This window comes from Hippoglossus stenolepis, chromosome 13 (assembly GCF_022539355.2).
Source record: "Hippoglossus stenolepis isolate QCI-W04-F060 chromosome 13, HSTE1.2, whole genome shotgun sequence".
Taxonomy (NCBI): domain Eukaryota; kingdom Metazoa; phylum Chordata; class Actinopteri; order Pleuronectiformes; family Pleuronectidae; genus Hippoglossus; species Hippoglossus stenolepis.
In genome coordinates, this window is record NC_061495.1 from 12,061,593 (window position 1) to 12,082,290 (window position 20,698).

At 40.2% G+C, this 20,698-nt stretch overlaps 1 protein-coding gene across 2 annotated transcripts; it reads left to right on the forward strand.

The window, feature by feature from the left end:
- Positions 1 to 526: 526 nt before the first annotated feature.
- On the forward strand, positions 527 to 5,283 carry tank (TRAF family member-associated NFKB activator). 2 transcript variants are annotated; one of them, XM_035175317.2, is made up of 8 exons: positions 528 to 718; positions 1,534 to 1,675; positions 1,974 to 2,085; positions 2,231 to 2,301; positions 3,068 to 3,126; positions 3,226 to 3,344; positions 3,819 to 4,216; positions 4,834 to 5,283. In XM_035175317.2, the coding sequence occupies exons 2-8, from the start codon at positions 1,577 to 1,579 to the stop codon at positions 5,002 to 5,004; spliced, it is 1,029 nt and encodes a 342-aa protein (XP_035031208.2). In that variant the 5' UTR covers positions 528 to 718; positions 1,534 to 1,576; the 3' UTR covers positions 5,005 to 5,283. The 2 variants fall into 2 exon arrangements, with proteins under 2 accessions (XP_035031210.2, XP_035031208.2); XM_035175319.2 differs by lacking the exons at positions 1,974 to 2,085; positions 2,231 to 2,301 and having other exon boundaries at positions 527 to 718.
- Positions 5,284 to 20,698: the final 15,415 nt, after the last annotated feature.

The following is a 20,698-nucleotide window of genomic DNA, read 5'->3' on the forward strand; positions in this document are numbered from 1 at the left end:
CAATCTTTCTGTCAGTCTTAATATTTTGTAAATGAAGATGTAGCATTTCCTTTATGAAAAAAGCTAAAGAATGTGGGGTGCTGCTGTAACACTGCAGATTAACCCGTTGGTGGACTAGTAAGGGATTATTTTATTTGATCTTAATAAAAACAAGCTCACTTCTTCCCCCAGAACTTGCTGAAAGTAAAATGTGATATTCAGTGACAAAAGAAAATAACAATGTCTGGGAATGAAAATGAGCAGATTGCAGCAGCTCAGGTTTGGTAACAGTTTTTAACACACACACACACACACACACACACACACACACACACACACACACACACACACACACACACACACACACACACACACACACACACACACACACACACACACACACACACACACACACACACACACGCTGCTGCAGTTTGCAGACGCGTAGGATGGAAGAACCCTCAACCAGCTCACCGCCCAGCGCTGCTCCTCATGCCGCGCGCTGATTGGCTGAGCTCGGTTGAAGGCGGAAGTCCACAGCGCGGGGGGATTCCCCGAGGGAAGTTCCCAACTCAACTGGGCTATGTAAAACACACACACACACACACACACACATACTCACACACACACACGCTCACACGCCATATCCTCCGCTGCTGCTCAGACAACTTTTGAAGACGCTGCGGTGGAGTGAAAACAACTCATTTGGACTTTTTTGGGGCTGTTAACTCGGATGAAGGTAAGAGGAGAGACGCCGGGGCTGAGCCGGGCTGAACCGGGCTGAGCCGGGTCTGCCCGGACGCTTGATCCGCCACCGGTTGAATGAGCTAAAGCTAACCATTCACTAACACAGTAGAAAATACGGAACTATGGGGTTTGGAGTTTTGTGAAGTGCCTCTTCAATGTGTCCCGGTGGAGCTTCGATATCACTGTTCAGGCCATTTTTTTTTGACAAACTCAACGTGTGTGACTTGGCTGCTGCTGTGGTGTCAACCTTCAGTGTTGCTATGGCATTTATCAGGAGGATCGAGCGCTAATTAATGACGAGCAGCTCTGGTATGGTCTTCTGTTTGTTTTGCAAACGTTTTCTGAACATCACAACAGACACTGGACAGAGAAATGGAACAACTGTCCTGGTCAGTGGTTTTTATGTCTGATTCTGCAAATGCATTGAGCAACTTCTTTACACTCAGTTTGCTCATTAACATCTCCCAAGGCCTGAGTTGTTGAAATGTGAATGCATATTTGGCTTTTGCATGCAAGTGGCTGAGACTCCACTGGAACTTCTTTTCTTCTCCTTTTTTCGAGTAGCCAGCAGATATTAGGAAGTGTTTTCACTCAGTGTTGGCTCACAGAAATGAACACGTTCTACTCCATTGACTTTTATTTGTTTTAAAGGTGTGTGAAAAGTTGACTGGTGTGGTGCAAAGACGCAATAAAACAAGCAAAAAGATTCAATAAGTTTCCCCCAAAATTGCTCTTTAAATTTGTTTTGCCTTTTTCCAAACAAATTGTTTGTAATTAAAAACAAATATTTTGTGGTTTCACTCTCAGGGCTCATGTCTACTGTGTTCGTGATGATTGTGGAGCACACGGCATGGAAAGGAACATTGGAGACCAGCTCAACAAAGCTTTCGAAGCTTATCGCCAGGTCTCCATCGAGAAGGACAATGCTAAAAAAGAGCTGCAGAAAATGGTAACATAAGGAGAAATACTTTTTCCAGTTGTGTGTAAAATCTGCCAAACATTACCAGTGTAGCTCAAATGATTCTCCACCGAGCAGCTCGCACTGTTTCCTGAGAAAGTCTTTTTATATGTCACTCACTGAAAGTGTGTTTGCTCGTTGTGGTTTCGTCTACTTTTAAATAGAAAGAAATCTGTGTTAATTATAACACATTTGTAGATGAACATGTGTCACTTTCTGATGTAAAGGCTTCAACCTGATTCCATATATTGGTGCTAACAAATAAATAACAGAAACTACATTTTCACAGACTGAATATTATGAGGGACACACTCAAACACTTCAGAAGCAGATAGACGACCAGCAGCAGTTGATTGTAAAACTTCAGGTGAAGTTGACATCAATGAGGCCACTGTCAGCAGGTTAGTGAGTCGTATCAGACCATCTCCCTGCTCATATTTCAATGAGATCAGATTTTGATAGATTGGCATAAATTACCCTGAATTTGTTTAATTTAAAAATTTCACTCGTGCAAAATGTTCATTTTCACTGTTTTGGATTCTTAAGATGAGATGAAATGTGAGCCCTGCAACCATCTCCTCGATGGGGCCAGTGCCTATAGGATAAAACAGTACCCGGTATGTTTGCTGTCCGACACTGAGCTTTTTCTGGGTCTATACTGTGTGAAAATGTCTATATAATGACTCAAAAACAGGTTTTTCTTCATTCTCACAGTGGAACATATGCACAAGCATACAAACAGCTTCCTCTCGCACACGAAACACACCCTCTGTTCGTACTTCTGCTTGATGTTGCTGCACTTGTGTTGACGACAAAGGAACTCATTAGGTTAGGTAGTGAATATAGCACTAATTATGAGGCTTGAAACAAAGTGTTGGCCTCATGTGATTGATACTATCTGATCGATTTTTAGCACTGTAACGTCTGAGCTTTATCTTTTAAGTTAAGTTAGTGTTGCTCACCCTTGTTAACACAGCTCCAAAGCAGTTAGCATATAACTTCATGATAGTTGAGGGAACTTCTGTCCTTGTCCAGTCATTCGGCCGATGAGAAGGGAATGCCCTGGAATTTTTCATGCTTCCGTTTAAATGTTTTTTACATTATTCAAACGATTGAGGGGACCCGAGTTTGCACTGCTGCTGTAACAGGATCCATCCTCTTTTTTTTTTTACGCCACACAAGGTGTATCCACTTTTACTTCACCAGATGGTGCTAGAGGATAATATCACTGCACAGTTGAGCAGCTTGAGCTTTACTGTTCATTATTTAACCAGCCACGAGTAAACAAATCTCAAATCTTAATAAACATGCAGATGTGTTAAAAATATTTCCTTGGATATTTTGTGGTAATAATTTCTATGAATGCTATATGCCTTTTTTCAGGAGAATATGGGCCCTGTTGCTGTTTCTTCAAAATTACCAGTCAACAGCAGAGTTGACTAGTATGTGTCATCTTCTTCTTTCTTTTTTTTTTATGTCATAGAAAGTACAGGTCAAGACTGGATTTGTTTTCCCTAACTCTTTATTTATTTATTTGTCAGCAAGGACATGCTGGATGTATTTGAAGCAATTCAAGGGAAATTTCGGCAGATTCGGTCTCTAACACAAAGACAAAAAGACCACCTGAAAAGATTCCATGGAGGAAACGAAACATCAAATGGTAATGTCAATATTCATCAAATATAAAAACAATTCTATTTATTTTATCTTAATAAAACAAGCGCACTCCTTCCCCCAGAACGAGTACAATCAAGCATTTTTTTGCAAACTTCAGTATTTTTATTTATTCCATTTATTGAAATAAATTGTGTTGAATTGAAAACAATAATTTATATCAAATCAACCTATGCTTACAATAATTATATAGCAGCACCTTACCTAGGACTGTACTTGAAGGCATCGATTGAATTAATGCATGAAGCTGGCTATAGATACAGGATTTATAAACAGTAATATAACATATCGTATTTTAATACATTTAAAGTCAAAGGTGTATTAGTGTACTAGTGTGAGATGTATTTTATGTCTCTGAAGCTTCTCTGACGAGCTGAAATGTCCTTAAAGCCAGAAGTGAAACGCGGCAACATGTTGACTGAGACAGAAAAATGTCAAATAATTTCCTGCCGTCTGACAGATCAGCAGTTCTCCATGCCCATCCAGTGCACGGACCGTACAGCAGAGGCAGGGGGACCCTTACCCTCAGTGCTCAGGTCAGCAGTGGATATCCCCCACCAGCCCACGTCGCTGGCGTCCCGCGGCGCCAGCCCTGAGGACCGGGACTTAGTAGACTCTCTCACCAAACTTAGTGTCAAATTCCCGCCCTCTGCAGACAGTGAATATGACTTCCTGAACAGTGCCCCAGACAGACACTTTGGTCTCATGATGCCTCTGAAGCCACCGCTCAGTGGTGACCCATCTGCAATGACAGAGGAGGAGCCCGTGGAACTGCCCATGCCTTTTGTCTACCCTCCGTCCCCCTCCCACTCCACATCATCTTCGCTCTCCCAGGAGAGTGTGCGGGGACCCCAGCAGGTGAGAATCACAGGAGAAGGTCTGAGAAAACTAGTAGCAAATTATCAGTTTATGATTGATCTTTGCTAATGGAGTAGTGAAACGGTGTGAAGCCCCCCCCCCCAAAAAAAAATCCCCTCGGGGTATTTAACTTGAAATGTATTACTGTGTAAAGTGTGCCGATTCTTTCTTCTCTTTTTTTTACTCAAGCACTGATGCTCTGGTTATATTTGGCATCTTTGCTGGAAAGTGTGAGCCAGATAGAAGCACAACACAGTGTCTGAATTTTATCTGCTGATGTGTATAAATGCCCAATAAAAAAATTGTGAATGACATGCAGCAAGCTTTAGAAGTTGGTCCAGTTTTTCGTGATATGATAATTTCCCTGGATTCATCAACATGGACGTTTAGATTAGACATGATGGTTCTGAAACCTTGAATAAACACAAATAGTAAGAGATAAATTCACATTTTGCCTTTAGTGTTCCTGAGTGTTTGTGCAGCCTTTTGGATTGACAGGACATTAAAGCAACAGATACTTCAGCTTGAGGGCCAAGTGGTCCAGCATGAATTTAATATAAGGATTGTTTAGAGCATGAATAATATATTGTTTTTGTTTGGTTCGTCCTGCTCTGCAGCCTCTCTGGAGCCCTGAGCTGTGTGATGCAGTTGACGTGGGGACAGAGCTGGCGACGCCTCAGAGCAGCAGTCCTGATAAATGCGCTTTCTGCCACGCTGTGGTTCCTCAGGACCAAATGAACAGCCACCTCTACTCGCATTTCTCTCCTAAGAGTGAAGACGACAATTGACAGTGTAAGCAGACTGATGGGCCCAGGCCTGAACTCCTCCAAAGACTTTACTGTACTCGTGGTCTGCCTGCCCGCCAGGAAGTACACGCGCTGTGCTGGATTTGAAAAGACACTGCAATAGGACTTGGATCCATTTATTTAATTTTGAAGAATTGAATGGTACACTTCTTTACCCAATATATTTTTCTAATAACTTGTTGAGATTTTACGAAAGCAAGTGATGATGATGCATAACATGGTATATATATGAGCAAATAAAACCGACATTTACTCTTGCAACATTTTTATCATTTGAATCGTTTCCAACATGTAAACAGAAAACATCACGAGACATCCTATCTGTGCACAAGACATCAGGTGGACAATATGTGTATCTATTTACTTTCTTGTACAAATTAATATATATTTTTTTTATTTCTCAACAAATTGCATTAAAAATACAACCATTTACTTTTAGAAATTTGAAAATATGACAGTTCTGCCCTCTCTGTATTGGCATCATATCTCACAGAACAACCATATGTTATGAATTAGATGTACTAACAATATGCATCAAATCTCTCAATCAGTCGTTAGAACGGTGATTAGCGCTTTTTTCAGATGAATCCCTATTGTTTCTCCGAGTCATACACCAGGATAATTTGAAGCATCTGTATGTCATAATTGGTACAGAGTTGAAAAAATATTTATAACTTTGAAATAAGTTTAAAAGTTAGCATGCCACATGCTCATTAAAATGATCAACACAGATGGCAACACATAGCATTAAGCACAGGCTCATTATTCAATTAGTTGCCCAATTACCTTGCTGTTTGTATAGTGATGGTTTTTCCTGATGCAATATTCTAGTGTATTATATTCAAGCAGTTTTACATTTTTACTCAAATTATGTTCAACATATTTTTATTATAAGACAGTCTAGGTATTCCCTATAAATACATTATATAAAATTATGGGGCATTTTTTTTATTAATCATGCAACTGTATGAGGAATACACAAACAATTAAAGCAGTTCAGTGAAGCTTTGACCAGTGAAATACACTTAATCATAATTTGGAAATAGAACAGATGATGTGTCAGTCACTGTCTGTTCCCTGTGTGAAAATACATCTTTTACAGTATGTGTACAGTAATCATTTGACTAAACCTGCGTCTTTTCTACATGGCAGCTTCAGCCTTTTATTTCTGCAGTATTTATTCACACCTCTGCCAACAATTGCTGTGATATTCACCATTCAGCGTGAAGATGTTTAAAGAAATGGGGATGCTGTGAGTGTTGGAACACTTGGTTGTGCGGCGAGGACCTCGCAGCCCTTCAGCTATGGGCTGGTAACACTTGTGCTGGGGTAGATGAGCTGGTGTGAAGTCGGCAAACAACCTTTTTCCCCCTTTTACATGTATCAGGGCATCATAACTCATTTTTAAAAATTCAAACACGGCTTATTAGACTGATTGATTTGTTATCTCAGCCTTAACTTATATCCATGTTGAGCATTTCACTGTTTCGTTAATAACTCAGGAGGGTGTAAAAAATGGGATGAATTTTATTCAATATTCCCAATTAATGAGTCACTGAAAATAGAAGAGCACTACTCAAACTCACTGTATCATCTACATGGAGTAAAAGACAGATCGAACATGCCATTTAGCGTATTTACAAAGGTGAATATTACATATTTATCTAATGTAGTGGGCTACACATCATCAGAGTGACGCAAACCACGTACTTTTATATTTCACATCACGGATACTGAGGGGAGAATTTAGTCTGATTCTTTTGGCAAGTACATATCCCTAATGATGCTTTGTGGTTAATCTGTGAAGAGTTGAACATTGTGCAACCTGCAAGCTTTTCTCTCTGGGATCATGAACAGCTGCTTGCTCATAATTATGTTGTCATTCATTGTTATTTGGAAGAGGAAACTCATAGTGACAGCTAGGATTTTTTTTACATATTTTTTTTTTTTAACGCACTCTGTATTTTCTTGCTTGTGCTGTTTTAAGAAAACTCCACTTTACATTCAGGCCATTGTGTTTGCAGTCATTTCCAGTAAAAGAACAGATATGTGAGCCATCTATCTCTTTGGGACATTTGCCGTTAGATTTAAGAGCTGTAAAAAAAAAGTAAAAGACTACCAAAAAAAGAGATGAGGGATATGGATTGAGATGGTGAAGTAGCAGGCTGATTACAAGGTGTCAAAATTGCCAGGAGCAAGAAGGTGAAAGCAATCAGGGGTGAGAAGAGTGCAGCATTCGTGAGGGGCAACTAATTATCCATCTCATTTGTGGAGAGAAGCATTTGAGGCAGCTCTAGCCCACTGAATGGTGACAGATTGGTGCGGAGGAGAGGGGAGGTGTTAGAACAATGGAGCCCAGCTCACCATCATTACTGCATGCTAATAAGCAGTGTTTCTGCACCACCAGTCGGTGCTGCAGAGAGTTCGGGGAGATGGGAAGTCACTGGCTTCAGGGGAGCACACTCATTTCCAAGGAGAGACGAGAGGGGGAGAGGGGGGCTGAGGCACGGTATAGCTGTTGGCACTCCACCACTGCTTCTTTCAGCTTGGAGGTGATCGTATGCACAGACTGATCTCTGTGGCCTGTGCTTTCAGCTTGTGTTTGTGAAATGAGCTGATTGTATGATGTACTGCAAAATATACATGTGGTAATTTCATGAAAAAGTTTCAATAAGAATAGAAGATTTGAAAAAGTTACTGAAAATGCCCACAACTTTATTACATTAAAAATCCAAAATGTCCAACTGTGTTGCCCCCAAATCAAAAATCTTTCTATTGAAACCTGTTATTAGTAATGACTTGACTCCATTTGATACAAGAAGTTAGAGTGGACAACATTTATTTTTCTTCTGATGCTTTTGATGTTGATATAATTTTTGTTGACACATTTTATGAGGTTTGCAAAGCAGGAAAATGCGTATTTATCAAGTTTTAAGTCAAGCTATATGGTTATAAGAATGAATCTACTTGAATTTAAAGTGGTCAAAAATGATGCAGTTGCCTTTTATTATGGCTACCTTTATAAATAGAATGGCTATCCAGAAGTACCTATATTTTACGACTGACATTTTTACTATATATATATATATACACAGTACATTCAGAAAATATTCAGCCCCCTTAATATCATTTTTTCCATCTGCAATCAACGCTCAGTTTCTCATAATTACAAAGAGGAATTGCTTGAAATTTTAATAAAATTGATTAAAAGGGAAAAATTCAATTGACATAAATAATCCAATGCTTTGCTATGTCATTTGAAAGTTAGCTCAGGCACGTCTCATTTGTCTTCATCGTCCTCGAACGGAGTTCACCTGCTGTAAACTCAATTGATTGGACATGAAAGACAAACACCTCTCTATATCAGGTCTGGCTGCTGATAATGCACATCAGATCAAAATCAATCCAGTAGGTTGAAAGAATTGCCGGCAGAGCTCAGAGACAGGACTGTATCTTGGGACAATGGCCTCTATGATTCTTGAATGGAAGATGTTTAGAGCAGCCAGAAATCATCTGATAGCTGGACACCCAATGAACTGAGCGGCCCGGGTAGAAGAGCCTTATGATGACCATTGGATTGATGGTCAGAGCTCCAGGGATCCTATGTGGAGATGGGAGAAACTTCCAGAAGCACAACCCTGTAGCACTTCATTGAAATGGGGTTTATTGGCCAGACAGAGGCCTCTCCTGGGTGATAGTCACATAAAAGCACATAAAGGACCATCAGACTGTGGGAAACAAGATCCTCTGGACTGATGAACAGTACTGACCCTAAACACACAGTCCAAGAACAGGAGAGGCTCAGGGAACAACTCTACGAGTTCCCTTGGGTGGCCCAAGCCAAACCCTGGCTTGAATCATATCGAACATCTCTCGGGAGACCTAAAAATGTCTGTCCACTGAGGGTGCCATCCAACCTGACAGAGCGCGAGAGGCTCTGCTGAGAACAATGGCAGAATATATTCAAACACAGGTGTACAAAGTCTTTCACATCTTACCCAAGAAGGTGTTTCAATTAAGCACTAAAAAGTCTTAATATTTATGTCAATGTGATATTTCAGTTTTTACATTTAATACATTTGCAAAAGTTTTTGAGATGTTGTTCTTGCTTTGTCAGTATCGTCTATTCAGTGTGGATTAATGGGGGTGAAATAATTTTATTGATTTAAACATCAGACATCAGCAAACGTGAAAAGAGAAGGGGTTTGAATATTTTATGAAACTTCCCATCACATCTCTGTGAGCTTAATTTCATGATATTTACTGATTTCAAGCATCACAATATAACAGGCTAGTAATTCAAATATGTAAATTCCATGAAACAAACCATCATACCAAACAAACATAACCTTTTCCTTATTGGTATAAGTAATTATTTTCCACAATTACTCCTCAAAATATTATATACCGATTTATTCAAACAATGTTTATTAGATTACGCCCATTGCCAAGAACACAAGCAGGGGGAAAAAATAGTTGTCAAAGGGTTTAGTCAAATGTAAAACAAAACAGAGCAAGTGGATTAAGGTCACCTGGCTAGAATGCCCTCTTCACAGCAATGTCATTTCGATGATTAACAACATAGGAGAGAAGCATATTCAACTGTCTGTGCACTGGTCACCGTTGGCATGAGAGACTGCCAACTCTCATGGCGTCGCGAGCTGAGAGTATCACCTCACAGTTGTCTTGCCATGCGTTGGGCTCCGGCGTGCTCTCTGTGCAGAAGTGGTGGCGCTGACTTTGTGTGTTCGATTAAATGTGTTGAAGCCGTCGCTGCCTGTGCGCCCAAAGTCTCCGAGCAGCCCCGCACCGTTGTGTGTGTGTTTCAGTGCTGGTCTGAGAGCCCCTGATTTCTGGAGCAGAGATTTGGCAGTCACAGCAAGTGATGACAGAGGCAGTGGTGAGATCGCACCCGGAACCCCAGAGGAGGCTCACATTTCAGGCGGATGAGAGATTTGGTTCAATACACAGAACACATAAGCACTGATCAGCGGCGCTCGTTGATGCCTTTGTTCTAGAATTCACATTGTTCACCACCACTATGTAAGACTACTTTTACATGGTGGTTGGACATTTGTAAACTACTAAACTTTTTGAAGTCGTTTGGCTATGAATAAAAAAAAATTGCAGGATTGAAAAAGTCTGGCTCTCAAACATGTGCCATCCTCCTGTTCTTGTATTGTCACGGTTAAATCAGTGTTGTTTTTTTCTCTCTTGACACATGGGGGTGGGATTGAGCATGGGGGATGTTTGTGGAGCGGCGAATCGCAATTCAAGGGTTAAGGCAGCATGAAAGAATCCATTCTCGGTTTAATGACCTAGCCTCGCCGGGCGAGGACGACAGGGAACATACTCTTGACTTGTACTGAATTTGCCAATTAACACCTCCAATAACAGGCTGCCTCTGAACATCACCAATGCAGAGAGAGGAGGAGCATCAACTCCCATGCACTTTGTTTTCCAGCCTCTGATCCTGTAATGATAAGGTCTGGGATTTATTCATACGCTGGAAAATTATAATATTTTTTTCCTTATGCATGTTCATATGAATTGTATGAGCTGTGCAGTGGCTGACTATCATCTGGCAGTGATGTTGGTAATACTTCATTTCCCCATGTGCTACATGCTTGAATCCTCATGTAGCGTTATTGGAGGGTCTATTTTTTGCACACAGCCATATGGCCATGTGCAGCTTCAGTTAGACACATGACTGGTAACTAAGATACACGGTGCTCGATTGGCCTTGTCCCTTCTTATTGTCATAGATGAAAATCCAAAACAATCCTTCAATCCTTGATAGATACATCTGAAAAGATCTATTCCTTCAAATAAGGCCCCCGTTCCAGTCACCCCTCCGGTTTCACACATGCTTATCAGACTCCCAAACAACACCTAGCACAGGTGTGAATTTCAAAATCCCCAGTGAAAATCACAGTGGGTCGTCTTGTATTGTCTTCAGAGTCCTCTTGCATACAGCAGTGGTTTTTTTGCACCGGGGCCGGCGATGCTGCTGGCGAACAGAAACTGCAGAAACACCTTTGGCTAAGTGTAAGGTGGACAGCCTTGCACCAAATGTGCTTAATGACTGAAAAAAGAATTGCCTCCCAGACCTAATTGAAAAATGTGCCTAAGTGTACAGTAGCCGATTATTGCCCAGTACAATCACACCATAACACGGTAGTTTCACATTTCATTAGCAGGTACTAAAACAATATACAATAATTGAAAGATGGCTACATAATTGATAGCAATTCACACCACAGGGAAAGTGCAGCGATCCATCTAATGATAGTAATAAAGTGCAGTGGGGTAGGACACAGATGATAACACTTGAGGCGCGAGTTGTGTCCAATAGTGACGACAAAGGCCTCGTCTTAACACTTTGTCAACATAACAGATACAAACACTGTGAAGATATTAGTCACACTCATATCAGCATGAAGTGAAGAGATTCACTGTGTACTCTTCGTCCATCGGGGTCAGCGGATTGCGTCTCTCTTTACCCTCACGCTGACCACCTCTGCAGGAGAATACAAACCTTTTTCTTTTCCCTGAGACGCCACATTCAAATCAATTCATTAATGCAGTGTTAAGAAACCATCTGGCTTGGTTGGAGCTGAAAGTCATCCTGACTGACACCTCATAGAATTAGTGGGAGGACAGCTTCATTTATTAGTGTATTCTGCTCAGCTCAGACAACCCCGCCGTCTCATCTCACGGATATAAATCCGAAGAGTCTTACGCAAGCATCGTCTACCTCGAGCTCCTTCTACCTCGAGCCTTTGTTGCAGAATTAAAGACAGATTCAGCATATCTGGGTTGTTGTTTATTCGTCTTAGATAGTGAGATATAACACTTTTTGTGTTCTCTTTGTGGAAGCTGTGAAAATGGCACGCCATATGTAATACACTTGCTTGCAGTCGGTCTTGCCAATTCCCCCAAGATCAGTCATTCCTGTGCCAATGCTCACACTCTCTCTTTGTCCTTGTGGTTTGATTAAGCCCGTTGGATTGGACGTGTTTCTTTCTGATGCTGTTTGGTTGTTGATTTGATGTCACTTGCAGTCCAGTTTAAATAACCATTTGAACCAGAACATACGCGCTCAGAAAGTACCTCCAAGCTACTGAGGGGAAAAAAAACCAAACCCTGAACTAAACTCACAGCAAATTCAGAGACAGATATACATAAAGCAAAGCATATTCCTGCAATGTTTTTTCTCCCTTCTTCTAATTCAGCACAAAACAAATTGGCTGCACATTTTGTTCACACCTTGTGCAACCTGGGGATAGTGAGCGCTATTCTCCCTCGTCATACCTGTGACAACAACCTGCAAAGTGCTCCCAATGCCCTAATCTGCAGGGTAGAGACCCGCCGCCGCTGCAGCATGTAGATGTTGTTTTCTTCCTGAGCTTCATGTCCCTGTGGTTATTTTTTTTTAGATTTACACACCCACCAGAATCACACAAGGTAAAAGAGAATATGCGATATGTCTCGCAAGCTACAATTTTTTTTTTCTCCCCTCAGAAAACATGCTCTCGTTCAGCAGAAAGCAATAAAGGCACACTGATGGTGTTTGATTTAGAAATGGCAGTCGGACCATGATTTAAGCATCAACAGATGGCCGATAGATTGGTTTAAATGAGTAACACCACTGCCTGCTTTAGAGTTGGCTCAAGTAGTAGAGTAGTGTACTACTGTCTGATCATATCTCCTTGTGTGAATGATGATGTCACCGTGATAGATGCTACTCAAGTGGGATCCGACCTGCTCAGTGATGCCTGTAGAGACCAGCTCTGGGAGATCCCCGTCTGGTTGCATTATTCAACAATGCTCCTTTACCTCTCCCAGGGAAAAAGGGACTGTTGAATATTTGAAAGATAGATTTGATTTTTTATTTAAAGTGTATATATGTGGATGGGGGGAAGAAAAGAAGAAGAAGAAAAAAAAGAAATAGAGATAGTGCCAGTCGGTGCAGCCTGGATGGTCACCAAGGCAACTTGCCGAGTTTTTCGAACCGATCTACGGGACTTCTTGGCCGTCTCACTGGGGGACGTTTTGGAAAAATGTGCTTATTCGAGTACCTTTTGACTGCGACATTGGGCTGACAGATTATTGATCATTTTAGTCTCATAGTTAATTATCGCTACTTGAATTTGATCATGCCTTTTTGCATAGAGCTTTTTAGCGCCACGTTTTGACACCGATCCAGATGCTACACCTCCCGTTACACCTTGCAAAATATTTCAAGATCTGAAGATTTGGCACTTTGCAAAAAAAACCCCCACAACAAACAAACTACAATTTAAAAATAGGTCAAAGGCTCCAGGTCTCCTCTGGAATCCAGAGTTGTTTTGTTAAATCTAATGAATCAATATTTCAGTCGGAACATAAGAAAAAGAAATCTGCTTATTGACAACATACCAGACATTGTGCGAGACCATGATAGCCTATTTTCAAAACGGCAGTGTCAAAAAAAACAAAAAAAACATGGCTGCAGAACCACTGCTCAGATCTCGACGAGCCAAGCGGAGTATTGATCCATCTGGCTCTGAAGACACTGTCGTGTCACCTTTGCATTTAAGTGTTATCTTGTCTGCTTCAAATGATCTAGCTGTCAGATCTGGAAAAAGCTGCTCCGCGTGATGTTGCTTTGTCTCTAATGTCCAGCTGTTGCAACAACAGTCTTCCCCGGCAACATGTTTAAGGCCAGTGTATAGATAGTGTTCAATCTGCTGATATCTGATTATCTAGGTGTATAGTCTCGACTGTTTACTTAAGTGTATTTGCAGAATTTACCATTTAATTCCACAGTGTGCGTGACAGTTTCAGTCACTTCTCATCTCCTCCTGTCCTTGGTATCACCCACTCCCTCAGATAATTAAAAGGACAACTTACAATGAACGTTAGCGGGCACTCCTTAGCGGCACAAACCAAGTGCTAATGACTTCAAAATGGATCCCTCCTTTACAGCAGAAGACGTAAATGATAGTTTAAAGGGTGAGAATCCAACCTCGTGGTGAAAGGACACAAACTCTTTCAGCCAAGGCATAGTTTAACAGGGTGAAAATTTAAAAGCAAATTGCTCCTAATGCAGCCTACATCGCCCCCCCCTTCAATGATAAAACACCCACTGGTTTGCATTCACAGCACTAATCTTCATGTTTTCACTCACTTCCACTGTTAACGTTTTATTCTTCTTCCTTTTTCTCACACAGGAATCTGGTGTCCAACATTTAATTTAGTATCTTTTTTTAAGAGTGGATCAGTTGTGAGATGCTGCAGGCCGGGGGATCTGCAGGCAGCAGTAGGTTCATACTTGTTGGAGCACATTAGTGAAACAGTGAAGATGGATTCTTCCTTGATAATATGGTACAGTGTGTATTTCTCATCTCTCTAATCAATGTGAAACCCCTTATATTTCTTCATCGGCTTCAGCATCGGCAAAGTTTCTGAAGAAAACCAACCGGTTTCCACATGTTTGTTTGTGACAGCCTCGTTGTGAGCGCCACAGACATAAATCATGTCACTTTTTATTTTTCCCTCTCAACTCGGAACATGGTTCTCTTCCCCGTAGAATTGAGAGCTGATCATTAACCTTTCTTTTAGTTCCTTCCCTTGCCTGGTCACATTTCCTCTCTATTTGGTTCCTGGCCCCATATGCCACTTTCCTATTTCCTGCCTGCAGACAGCAGGGAGTAGCTCTATTATCACCTTCCTAGAGCTGTCTTTGAATGTGAGAGGCAATTCCATTTCACTCAGCCATGGGGAGGAGGAGGAGTAGCACGGGAAAAAAAACACATACACCACAGAGCAGAGAGAAATTGGTTTAGGGTTACTTCTTATAATCGAATGTAAGACTATTTTGTTTTTCTGTATGTAGTCTGAAGTGATTTAACGACCATGTCTTTCAAAGGTGCAGGTTTTTGTAGAATGGCTCCAAATCAGAGCAAAGGTTAAGTGCTGCGTATCATGTCTGCGTGTTGTGTGAACATTTTTATCGTCATTTAGACGTCTTCTTTTGAAATATTAACAACCCTAAAGCAGTTATATTATAGTCCTGTGAAGCTGTGCTAAATATATCAAAAGACGTCTCTAATGCTTTCGCTCTCATGTGTGTGCTCTGTCCATTTTGCGGCAGTTTACTCTGTGTTATTTTGGGGTTTCCCTGAGTCCTATTGCAGCTTTTATCAGCGTCTCTCGTTCCTTGGAATGGAAGGACTCTTGACAATATTGCTCCTGGATAAATTAAACATGAGTTATGTAGAGTGATAATCTGTGGGCCTCTCTTTTCACACTGCATTCCCAATGAGCTGCGTGTTGGCCTGGTGTTGTTGCCTGTGATTTTAATGAAGATTATTCTTGTAACACGACAGTCGCCTGTTTGCTCCTGTTCTCCCCAAAATATTGCTCTCCTCAAACAGAATTTTCTTCTTTTGTCAAGGGATCCGTGCAGGATTCTCGCTTTATTTTAAGAGTATTTCCTTAACAGGTGAATCACTGATTTATTATGGTTATAAAAAAAAGATATTTAGGTAGCAGATCTAGAAGAGAACACGTTTATGAGTTGTTGTTTTCAGATTAAACACTCATCATCGTGTCAACCTAGTTATCGATGAAACAATACGCCGGCAGACACAGCTGTGACTTGGTAATTGGTGCTTATTTTCATCCTGTCTAAGCAACATAGACTCGTGTCAAAAGATAGGCAAGCTTAAGTTGCTGGACGGCAGCCATGTGTTTTCTATTGTTCGGGGTTAAGGCTGATGGTGCCTGAGAAACCTCCAAGGATCCTCAGAGGAGTAAGTGCACACTTCATGGCACGGCCACTCTTAAAATGGAACTGATGTTTTATAAATAATTTGAAAGTTACAAACATCAGCCTCACAATCACAGCGACTCAATGATATTCATTTGGCATAAGTCAGTTTCATTTCTGCGTGCTTTTCATCAGAAGTGGCTTAAAAAGTGGAGTTAGTCTGAATTTTTCATGCTGCGGGCATGCTGGGGACAGTGGCCATGTTCTTCACTCGCAGACGTCTGACAGTGCATGGCAGCAGAAATAACAAAATGGTCACAAACCCCACTGCACTCGGTTGGGTCACACAGGCCTCTTTAATATTTAAAGGGAGTAGCAACAAACCAAACAGTTGATAACAGGTCAGTAGCAGGTGATAAAAGAAGTTTTCATAGACATTAGCCTCCCCACTAACTTTGTGATTCCTAACATTACATCCTCACCATTTGCTAAGCCAAATAGTACACATCAAAGGGCACGGAGATGACTCCCAGGGATTGTGGTACCTCAGGGATCGCTATATTTTACATGTGTTACCTTGCTGTAGAATTGGTAAGAGATGAAATTCACACATCTATAATTATTCATCACTTTAACATACCATCATGTGTATGCACGTAATTCTAGTGCTTGTAAAGGGAGAGAGAGGGAGCTCAGCTGAGCAGTGTGGATACCTCATGGCTCATTTCCCCACAGAGTTGTACTATGATTTCCATTGGAGTGTGTTAATTATCATGCTGTCACTGTCCTGTGATGTAGAAACAACTGACAGTGACAGAAATACTGAAGTTAAAAAATAAATCACGGAAATAGTATATGCTTTTACCTAATTGAAGAGGTATGGTGAATAAATGCATTGAATGTGAAACGGCACATAGAGCTGTGCTCATGACCTTAGTGCACGAGATGAAAAGTGAGAATAAATGCACATCTAATAAATGCTCAAAACAATAATTTATAACTAACTACTAAAAGGTGTGTTATCATTTTATTCTCTTATTAAAATTGATATAAAAAGTCAAATTTCATGTGAAAACACCGTAAATGTGTTAATAAGAAAGTAATGGGAATGATGGGTTTAAATGAGTAAATACTGTAGAGATAAAATCAACCTTTCTTGAATACATGGCTTTTTATAAGATAGAATTTTATTCCAAATAAAGCATGCATGAAGCACATGTATAAATATTTGTTTTGGGTGAACAGTCCCTTTAGTGCAGTCTCTAGACAGCAGCCGTGTCCCTTGTATTTTCCACCAAACGTCATAATCACCTGTCCTGAGGTTAATTTGCTGTGAGCTTTGTGGTGAAGATCCGCGCGTAAAGGTCTGGTCTGACCCTTAAAGGCCATCAATAATGAGCAGGTGTAGGAGTGCACTTCTGCGTTAGACGCGTGTCTTGGTGTGTCCAGGGAGGACGGCTAATAAGGTTTTAAAAGCCACAACTGTCCACTCCGCCCCTTAGCAGGTCTCCAGCTGTCTTCTCTGTCAGAGAGCGCCCCGATTGCCTCTGACAGAGCAGATCACTGATGGCAGGAAACCACAGGGGGCGATAGTTATGTTAGCATAGCACAAAGCACCACCAAACTTCATCAGATTAGCCTTGCTGGGTAATTAAAGACTTAGGGTAAACACAGGTTTTGTCTTCTTTTTTATTTTAAATTAAAAGAGGGAGAAGGACTGGGACGAAATGCTTCACTTTGATTTATTGATGAAAATTGCAATGTGACGTCTGGCAAACAACATATAAATAACTTAAAGGCCATCTGAAATGCATTCCCATGAAATTTTTAGTGCCGCTGTAATATAAGCCACTACCTGTCATGAATCCCAAATAACCTTGGCTCCATCCTCTTAGTTCAGCCCAGTGTGCCTCATTCCTTATTACTGGCCTGACAAGGAAATGTTTACCCATCCGACAAGAGACAAGCCATTTCATAGTCGGAAAAAGCAATTTCACCTGACTGGAGTGGCACACTATGTCCCCCATATCCTTGCTGGCTATAATTTTGTTGTCATTTTGTGTGCTGTGATCATATCATTGAAGTGACAGTGCTGGGCATTAGGTAAAGTCCCTGAGCTGGTGCTCACTTTCAGGCTTTTTCTCTCCTTGTCATTCACATTGATTAGATTAGACCCAGGTGGCAAGCAGATTCCTATGGCACAACAAAAAAATGGTGATACAATGCTTGGAAGAAAATATTTTATTTGCTGAATTGAACATTATTAACCTCTTTTTGTTTATATATGAAATTACATTTTATTGTATTTTTTTTTACAGATTTATGGTGGATATTACTTATACTAATAGTGATCTAATGGAGAAGAAATACTTTGTTATCTGGCCTAAAATCCATTTTTTATATTAATACCTGCACTGACAAATTGACATATATGCACCTCTAAAGATTTTAATTAAAAAAGTATAATTATTTGGGAGTAGACATAGGATTAATAGTGTTCACAGGGAGCCAGTGCATTAAGCTCAGCTGGCTGATGGGGTGTTTGTGCACAAGGCAGAGGACAGGGATCTTAACCTGCATTATACTACCACCACAGGGGACAGAGCTGGTCATGGGCATAACAAATCAGCCCCCTCCTCGGTCGGTTATGCCCATTATAGCTGACTGAGCCAATGGAAAGTAAGGACACAAGTGTAATACACAGGCACCGATGCACCAAGAGGACACACTGAGTTAATGCTCGGGTGATTCAACAATTGGTTTGTTCAGGGTGGGGGAGAAGAAAAAAAAAAAGCTCAAGCCCATTTTGCTTATTAAAGATCAGTGTTGGAAGTGAACCATAATCCTGTAATGAGGAGAGCAGAGAGTGACCTCTTTTGCTTGGGCTCAGACAAGCCTGTGCTTGTATGTTTCACAGGAATAGATTGCCGGGCCCTATAGCCCCACTGTAATGACCCCTCTTGTTAGCTGCAGAGAACCATGGCTGTTCATTAGACACATACAGGCTGCATGGTGCGGATGTAGCCACCGGTGAAATAGGCCTGGAGTCAGTTTTTGTATTAACCTGGTGTGGTTCAGATTGTTCAATGCAATAGGAAACATTACTCTGGGAAGTGGCAATGATCCCTTTTTGATACAGTTGTGATGCTGTACCAGACTCCTTTATATTGAGATCATAATAATAATAATACCAACTTTATTTAGGATAAGATAAGATCAACTTTATTGATCACACGCTGGAGAAATTCAGTTGTTACAGCAGCAGATAGAAGAGAGAACACGTGGTAGTATAAAATATAATTAAACAGAGTAATAGAATAGAGAAACAAAAAAAAAAGGAAATAGAAATGAAGAATATGTCCATAATATACACCTTACACTACATTTAATTTGAGTAAAGTGATGAAAATGATTACTATGTAATCTATACATACACATACATATATATCTAGACATAGATTGTTACAAGTATATACGCAGGTATGGTATACAACATGAATATAAAGTTAGAATTTCACTGTAGTATACAAAATAGCAGTATACTATATATAGTATAAATACATAAAGATGTATATATACTGTATATATATAAAACATAGTCTAAAAAACGGAGAAAGCAAATAACTAGAAATATAGATTAGACATTATTATAGGATGTTCTGAAGAGGTGGGTTTTAAAGTACTGGTTTGAAGGTGGACAATTTGCAGTTTCTGATTTGTTTAGGGTTTCTAGGATGAGTGGATTATGTTGCTCCAGGTCCAGTGCTTGGTCCTGAGTGGTGGTGTAAGGTAGTTTCTACTTTTCTGCCCTCATTTATATAAATGACAATAATGGATAAGCACATTATAATATGATGAAACTCAATAAATTGCCATAAACTGCAGTTTTAAAGAAACACAACACGTTTTTCATAGTGTTGGATTAGGAAAGGCGTGAGCAAAAATTAACTCTCTGGCTGCAGCTTGTCCCTCTGTCCCTCTGCACTGACTCACTTTAACATGCAGCCATTCTGATACTTTTACAACTACTTTCAAATTCCATCATCATCATCATCAAGTTAGGTTTTTATTTTGAACATGTTTAAAATAAAGATAAAAAATATCAATATGCAAAAATAGACCAATCAAGTCAAAACCAATCAATCAATCAATCATCCTCATCATCATCATAATCATCATTGTTAGGTTAGGTGTATATTTTGAACTTGTTTAAATAAATATGAAATATTAACATATGCAAGTAAGAAAAAGACTCATCATCATCATCATTCATCATCATCATCATCATCATAATCAACATCATCATCATCATCATCATCATCATCATCATCATCATCATCATCATCATCCTTCCCTTAAATTATGGAAACATTTTTTTATTAGGTTTAATTCTTATATAGTCATTTGAACTCACTAACCATACAATTATACCTCTGCTGACATATATTTGTTCATTTTATAATTATTATACTTTGAATATGTACGTTGCAAAAATACATTTCTTGCAAAATCTCACCATAACGAGTCAGAACTAATTCGAAAACGAGTTTTAATATGTTAACTTGATTTATTTCTCCATAAAAACAATAAATGGATCTAAATTGTATTAAAAATAACTAAAACCCAACAGTCCCAGACATATATTTTCCTAAATGGCTTTTCCTTGACTTCCTGGGAGCCGTGTTTGCCGCAGCAGCCCAGTTATCAGTGCACCGGTTCATAACTTTAGCGCATGAAATATTTACCAGCACTGGGACTCATAAACACATCTTCAGTGGGACGCCATGATTTCACGCTATATCACAAACATTTTAAGGCATCAGATGCACTGCCTGTCATGGCCTGTCATTTTTGGTGTGTTAATAATATATCTTGGCTTCTTGGGCAGACATACTTTGGCACTCATAGCACATGAATAGG

Excerpts from the sequence above, each read along its gene's own strand:
- tank (XM_035175317.2), top strand. The coding sequence starts at position 1,577 with ATGGAAAGGAACATTGGAGACCAGCTCAACAAAGCTTTCGAAGCTTAT. Across the intron at positions 2,086-2,230 it reads AATGAGGCCACTGTCAGCAG|ATGAGATGAAATGTGAGCCC; the intron begins GTTAGTGAGTCG and ends TGGATTCTTAAG. Across the intron at positions 3,127-3,225 it reads GTCAACAGCAGAGTTGACTA|CAAGGACATGCTGGATGTAT; the intron begins GTATGTGTCATC and ends TTTATTTGTCAG.